General features: G+C 39.1%; 1 protein-coding gene across 1 annotated transcript in view; it reads left to right on the top strand.

Annotated features, from left to right (window-relative positions):
• Positions 1 to 3,281, top strand: part of LOC117477191 (5-hydroxytryptamine receptor 1B-like) — a 7,380-nt gene extending 4,099 nt beyond the window's left edge. The window contains exon 3 of the mRNA XM_034123848.1: positions 2,196 to 3,281. Coding sequence (XP_033979739.1) covers positions 2,196 to 2,795 — 600 coding nt within the window. The 3' untranslated portion in view covers positions 2,796 to 3,281. The remainder of the gene's footprint in view (positions 1 to 2,195) is intronic.
• Positions 3,282 to 8,186: the final 4,905 nt, after the last annotated feature.

Raw genomic sequence — 8,186 nt, 5'->3', positions numbered from 1 at the left:
GGAAATGATGGATACACGGATCGTGTTCAAATCAATAGGCACGCAATGACTCTAAATAATAATGATCACGCCACCAAACACACATTCAAACTAAAGGAACCAGCCTGTTTGGAAAATGTGAGAAGTAGAAAGTACAGGTATTTGTGTTCAACATGTAAGAAGTAGAAAGTACAGGTATTTGTGTTCAAGATGTAAGAAGTAGAAAGTACAGGTATTTGGGTTCAACATGTAAGAAGTAGAAAGTACAGGTATTTGTGTTCAACATGTAAGAAGTAGAAAGTACAGGTATTTGAGTTCAACATGTAAGAAGTAGAAAGTACAGGTATTTGTGTTCAACATGTAAGAAGTAGAAAGTACAGGTATTTGTGTTCAAAATGTAAGAAGTAGAAAGTACAGGTATTTGAGTTCAACATGTAAGAAGTAGAAAGTACAGGTATTTGTGTTCAAAATGTAAGAAGTAGAAAGTACAGGTATTTGTGTTCAAAATGTAAGAAGCAGAAAGTACAGGTATTTGTGTTAAAAATGTAAGAAGTAGAAAGTACAGGTATTTGTGTTAAAAATGTAAAAAGTCAAAGTAAAAAATCGTCAGCAAAATAAGTAGTGGAGTAAAGTACTGATACCAGAACAATGTACTTAAGTACAGTAACAAAGTATTTGTACTCCACTACTTCTCTCCTCTGGTCTCAGATATATACAAATATATAAAAAACATGTCTATGAAGTGTTTTGCTCAAAATTCCATACAGATCATGGCTTTTAGAAATCCCTCATATCTATTTCAGCCCTGAAGTGCTGATTCTGGGTCAGAAGCTTTACATTTGAACTCGATATGAAGTCATATCGGCAGCAAATCTGGATCAGCTCCGTTGTTCCCCCGTTTTTAGAGATGTGGGTACAGAGGAAAAGAGAGGGTTTTATTTTCGGACACTTTGTGAGTCTCCTGACACACCGGAGACACACCGGGGGACACACCGGGGACACATAGTTATGTAGAAAAGACATAAAAAGGTGCATTTTGCATGATAGGAGACCTTTGAGAGAAACTGATAAATGGCTAATGGTTACACAAGACAAAACATCGTTATGACATCATCAAGTGGCCACAATCTGATCAGCTCATTTTCAGACAGGTTTTTATAAAAATGGATCAGGACAAAAAGAGAGAGAATCTTTGTTCCTGAAACTTTCAGAGTCTCTTTACACAGAGGGGACACATGTTGATGTAGAAGAGACATGAAGAAGAGGGGACACATGTTGATGAAGAAGAGACATGAAGAAGAGGGGACACATGTTGATGTAGAAGAGTCATGAAGAAGAGGGGACACATGTTGATGTAGAAGAGACATGAAGAAGAGGGGACACATGTTGATGAAGAAGAGACATGAAGAAGAGGGGACACATGTTGATGAAGAAGAGACATGAAGAAGAGGGGACACATGTTGATGTAGAAGAGACATGAAGAAGAGGGGACACATGTTGATGTAGAAGAGACATGAAGAAGAGGGGACACATGTTGATGAAGAAGAGACATGAAGAAGAGGGGACACATGTTGATGTAGAAGAGACATGAAGAAGAGGGGACACATGTTGATGTAGAAGAGACATGAAGAAGAGGGGACACATGTTGATGTAGAAGAGACATGAAGAAGAGGGGACACATGTTGATGAAGAAGAGACATGAAGAAGAGGGGACACATGCTGATGTAGAAGAGACATGAAGAAGAGGGGACACATGTTGATGTAGAAGAGACATGAAGAAGAGGGGACACATGTTGATGTAGAAGAGACATGAAGAAGAGGGGACACATGTTGATGTAGAAGAGACATGAAGAAGAGGGGACACATGTTGATGAAGAAGAGACATGAAGAAGAGGGGACACATGCTGATGTAGAAGAGTCATGAAGAAGAGGGGACACATGTTGATGTAGAAGAGACGTGAAGAAGAGGGGACACATGTTGATGTAGAAGAGACATGAAGAAGAGGGGACACATGTTGATGTAGAAGAGACATGGAGAAGAGGGGACACATGGTGATGTAGAAGAGACATGAAGAAGAGGGGACACATGTTGATGTAGAAGAGACATGAAGAAGAGGGGACACATGTTGATGTAGAAGAGACATCAGAAAGTGCATTTTGCATGATAGGAGACCTTTACGTACACAATCTGATCCCTTCTTCTTCCTCCTGTGCAGGTGAAGGTGGAGGAGGAGGTGACGAGCTGTAACGTCAACACGGACCACATCTTCTACACCATCTACTCCACCTTCGGGGCGTTTTACATCCCGACGCTGCTGCTCATCGCTCTCTACGGGCGGATCTACGTGGAAGCCAGGAAGCGAATCCTCAAGCAGTCGAGCAACAACAAAAAGCCCGGAAAGAGACTCACGTCGGCTCACCTCATCACCGATTCTCCTGGATCTGTGGCCTCCAGCACGTCTCTAAACTACGGGACAAACGACGCCTCTTCCTGCGACACTTCTGTGAATCAAGTGAAGGTCACGGTGTCCGACGCGCTGCTGGAAAAGAAGAGAATCTCCGCCGCCAGAGAGAGGAAAGCCACCAAGACTTTGGGGATCATTTTGGGCGCGTACATCGTGTGCTGGCTGCCGTTCTTCATCTACACCCTGGTAGTTTCCGCCTGTGATTCCTGTTTCCACCCGGGGCTTTTCGACATCTTCACCTGGCTGGGATACCTCAACTCTCTGATCAACCCCATCATTTACACCATGTCCAACGAGGACTTTAAACGCGCTTTCCACAAACTGATCCGGTTCAGATGCTGCCGGGCGTGAAACCAGCCACCCTCTGTTGTTCAGGATAAAACAACTGAAATGAGATAATCCAATTTGGGAAATGTATGCGTTGCAGCAGTTTACAAAGACAAGGCATTGTATAACATAGCATTAAAAAAGTAATGTGGAAATACAAACTTGGGAGTTTAAGTCCAAGAGAAGCTGAAATGAAATGTATGATGTCAACAAATTGAAGTCAACGTTTCAGTTTTTTCAGTGTGGGAACTGCGGTGCATTCATGGCGGCCATCTTTGGAGCAAAGCTTCTAGCTACAGCAGAGATCAATATATATCAGCGTTTTGCATCCAAAAATCATAAAGTGTGCGTGGAATATAAATACCGTTTTTGCTCGTGCACAGATACACCTCAAAGGGGGTCAAAGTCTAACATAAAGCCAAAATCTGTGTCTGACACACATTATCTAAAGATTATATGTTGCTTTTGTAATTGTGGGACAAATTATAACATGATATGTGAATTATATTAAACTAAATTGATGGCACGTTCCTATTCCTACACTCTGAGTACTTCTACTTTACTCAAGTGCAAGATCTGAGTACTTCTACTTTTACTCAAGTGCAAGATCTGAATACTTCTACTTTTACTCAAGTACCAGATCTGAATACTTCTACTTTTAGTCAAGTAGAAGACCTGAGTACTTCTACTTTTACTCAAGTACAAGACCTGAGTACTTCTACTTTTACTCAAGTACAAGACCTGAGTACTTCTACTTTTACTCAAGTACAAGAGCTGAGTACTTCTACTTTACTCAAGTGCAAGATCTGGGTACTTCTACTTTTACTCAAGTGCAAGATCTGAATACTTCTACTTTTACTCAAGTACCAGATCTGAATACTTCTACTTTTAGTCAAGTAGAAGACCTGAGTACTTCTACTTTTACTCAAGTACAAGACCTGAGTACTTCTACTTTTACTCAAGTACAAGACCTGAGTACTTCTACTTTTACTCAAGTACAAGAGCTGAGTACTTCTACTTTACTCAAGTGCAAGATCTGGGTACTTCTACTTTTACTCAAGTGCAAGATCTGAATACTTCTACTTTTACTCAAGTACCAGATCTGAATACTTCTACTTTTAGTCAAGTAGAAGACCTGAGTACTTCTACTTTTACTCAAGTACAAGACCTGAGTACTTCTACTTTTACTCAAGTACAAGACCTGAGTACTTCTACTTTTACTCAAGTACAAGAGCTGAGTACTTCTACTTTACTCAAGTGCAAGATCTGAGTACTTCTACTTTTACTCAAGTACAAGATCTGAGTACTTCTACTTTTACTCAAGTACAAGACCTGAGTACTTCTACTTTGACTCAAGTACAAGATCTGAGTACTTCTACTTTTACTCCAAGATCTGAGTATTTCTACTTTTACTCAAGTAGAAGATCTGAGTATTTCTACTTTTACTCAAGTACAAGATCTGAGTACTTCTACTTTTACTCCAAGATCTAAGTACTTCTACTTTTACTCAAGTAGAAGATCTGAGTACTTCTACTTTTACTCAAGTACAAGACCTGAGTACTTCTACTTTAACTCAAGTACAAGATCTGAGTACTACTACTTTTACTCCAAGTACTTCTTCCACCTCTGCTAGCGACCATGTTTACGTTTAAATAAAAAGATGACGCCTCCTCCGCTCGCTGTACACGTTGCATTCGCTAGTATCTTCAAAGATGGCCGCCTTGTTGTTGTTGACGTCCCATTCCCATTCCCATAATACAGTATTTTCCCCTGAGGACGCCGACATCTACAATGGATCGACCTGCCTCCGATGGCACCATTGGATTAAAATACTAACATTGTGACGCTGCAGGTGGATGTTTGACCTCGCTGTGAAGCATTGCAGATGCTAATGTTGCTAATGGAGGAAGCCCATAGACTCTCTTTGCCATAATGAGTTTGACAGTCAACAGTCGTTGGCTTGTAAGCACAAACAGATTAGCGCTAAGCTAACAACGAGCCCCACGGGCAAAAAATAAGATGTGTGTTTGTTTCCCCGTCTCAATAAGGGGAAGTTCTGGTGCCTACAACGAGTTTTTGTTCCTCAGATGTGCCTGGCCTCGATGGAAACGAGAGGATTTCAGTTTGAGAAAGACACACAGGTTTGGCCAGTGTTTGTGTTTTCATTTTGTTTTTTTGTTAAATGGTTATTTTGCTAATGGATTAATCCAAATGATTGGTATAAAATGTCAGAAAATATAAAAAAGGCATTAATTGTCTTGTTTTGTCAATGCAAAACCCAAAGAGAGTCACTTTAATATGATATAAAACAGAAAAAGCAGCAAAATCTCACTTAAAAACAGCATTTTCTGACATTTCTTTGCAAGGATTAATCGATTAATCAAAAATAATAATAAGGGATTATGTTTTCTGTGGATCAGCTTCAGTTGACTTTAAACAAGGCTCCAAACTGAGTGTAAATCCATGTGCATCTGTGTGAATGTTGCTCAGTGAAAACTGTAAAATAGTGAGGGAATGAAGAGCCAGTATTGTGAAACAGATCTACCAGACCTCTCGTTAAGGATTTTTTAATTGTTAATATTAGCTTTGATGTTCCATTTCATGTCAGGCTAAACAAATGCAACTCCAAATCCAGAGGGACAGGGTTCCTACGGCCATTTCTTATTTATTTTTATGTTTAAAACGCCTGGGAAAATGTCATGGTATTCTGATCAAACCCAGCATTTATCCTCCCATCAAACCGGCTAAATGTCAAGCTTTAGCTGCTGCTGATCCGTAAAAAGGAATATGTTCAGGGGGATGAATCACACTGTAAAAAGTCACTTTGCTTACAGGTTTTCAGGAAAAGACGTTAAAAAAACAACCAACAAAACACAAAGAACTCTTCAGGGTTATACTGGGTCAAGTTGTTGGTGTAATATCTTGAAATGTGGGAGCTTTACAACCTGAAATGATACACAAATGGTGAGTAAAGATTACCATTTAGCAATTAGCATCAACATAATTGGATTTTCATTTGTTTTTACGCCAAAAAATGTGTTAAATTTAAGAGTTTTACAGTTCTTTGCCTACCTTGCCATTGAGGAGAAAGCATTTGTCTATCATGTAAGGCAATACAATTACAAAAAATACTATTTAAATGTTGAAAAAATTACGTTAATATAGAGGGAATACGGTTTTGAAAGGTATGGGATTGCTGGCTATGACCCTGTATTGTAATTTTCTCTAAAGAAATTCAGAAATCTCAAAAATAAGGTTGGAAAAGAACCTGTAGGAACCCTGTCCCGTTCATTTATAGGAATCATTTTGGAAATTAAGTTTATTCGCTTTCTTGCTGAGAAATATATGTGACAATGGATACTACTCTTATATCTCTGGCGCCTACATTTCCCATAATGCAACTCAGCTGCTGACATCAATAGAGAATGTTTATCATAGACTCCCTTAGGAGACATTACAAGCTTTATGTGGCTATTAAAACATTTTAAACAATTTTAACACCTGGAAACAAACTGATTGATGATTACTTTTTGCATATGGAGCTACAGCCGGTTATCCTAGCTTAGCATAAAGACTGGAAACAAAGGGAAACAGCTAGCATGACTCTGTACAAAGTTTTAAAAAGGAAATGGAATTGCAAACACCTCTAAATGTCAGTAACCTAAACATATCTCCACTTTAGAACAAATGTAAACAACAACAACGAGTGAAGTTACACCACGTAACTCCCAACCCAGTCTCACGGCATTTCGTAGTCACGAAATGCCGTGAGACTGGGTTGTAACTCAACGCAAAACCAAACAAAAACATTTGATTTCACGTTCAAATTCTGCACGAATTAAACAAATTAGTTCCTTTTTTGAGCTTCGTAATGGTTTAGCGACACGTTTCAAACTTTGGACAGAGCGAGGTTAGTTATTGTTCCCTGTTTCCAATTTTAATGCTAAGCTAAACTAAGCTCATTTGATCTAAACTAAGCAAAGCTAAGCTAACCGCCTGCTAGCTCTAGCATATTATACTTAACATACTGAGTGGTATAAATCATGAATCTGAAAGCCTTTACACACCTGGAGCGTATCAAATAAACAATAAGAACATTAGGTGTTTGTGAGGATTAAATGTCTAGAGCTTTTATTGTGAAAAGCTATAAAGGAAGTGGATCTGATTTCCCTTGTCACGGTTGAAGGAAGTAAATACATGTTCTGTCTTAGTTTGGACTACATAACGTTGGCGTTGTTGTTTTAAAATCCTTATAAATACAATCTTTATGCACAACGTCATTGGTTGATGCTTTTATTTATTATGTGGAAGCTCCAAAAACACATTACAACAAATGTTAGCAGTGTAATATTGAAAGCATTTATTACTAAAGCAACAGTTTGAGTTTGATTTTGCACAAATAAAGACGCCCTCGGTGTGTAAAGTCGTACGTCTCAGCAAGAAAGCGAAATAAAAGCTTATTGACCAAAATATCCGACAAAAACAACATGCATTTGTTATCAAAATTAAAAGGGAAAAACTGTCTGGGAATTCAAAACGCTGCTACAAAAACAAAAGACAGGAAGTCCTGCTGCTGTGTGAGTGTTCTTCAGCGTTCCTTCCTGGCGCCATGTTGGATGTTTGAGCCAAAAGACTCTCTGATGGAGAGCCTCTCTGTGTACAGTACCGTCTGTCAATCCAGAGGAAGTTGCATTTCATTCTGCTGTAAAACGCTTCTGCACACATGGGCGATGCACTGCTCCGAAGGATGAAATCCAACCTGTTTGGAGCACAAAAAAAGCACTGCTGCTGTTGTGAAAACTGAAAAAAAATATCAATAAAAAAGGTCTATGGTATCACGAGGTCGACGCTAGTTTGCCCGCGTTCTCATTTCTCTCATCAAATGCCTTTATATTGTGAATCTGGGGGAACGCACAGGTGGTACAAGTACACACATCCTTTACTCAAGGAGAAGTACACACATCCTTTACTCAAGTAGAAGTACACACATCCTTTACTCAAGTAGAAGTACAGATACTCGTGTTTAAAAATACTCTGGTGAAAGTAGAAGTACTGACTAAACTTCTTTACTCAAGTCAAAGTAAAGAGGGCTTTGAAATGTACTTGAGTAAAAAGTACCCATAACTAGCAGCTGTTTTAAAGAGTACCTGACCTCCCTTTATATTAATAGAACAATAATGTCATTGTTAGCTAATGAATGTTTCCATGCTGAACAACGGCAACATGACAACGTTTTCATTGGTCCCTCTTCTTTAGAGAAGACCAGGAAATGATGGATACACGGATCGTGTTCAAATCAATAGGCACGCAATGACTCTAAAGAATAATGATCACGCCACCAGACACACATTCAGACTAAAGGAACCAGCCTGTTTGGGAAATGTAAGAAGTAGAAAGTACAGGTATTTGGGTTCA

The sequence above is a fragment of the Trematomus bernacchii genome, unplaced genomic scaffold (genome assembly GCF_902827165.1).
Source record: "Trematomus bernacchii unplaced genomic scaffold, fTreBer1.1, whole genome shotgun sequence".
NCBI lineage: Eukaryota > Metazoa > Chordata > Actinopteri > Perciformes > Nototheniidae > Trematomus > Trematomus bernacchii.
Note: the sequence above shows the minus strand (reverse complement) of the source record. Positions and strands in the feature narration are given on the sequence as shown.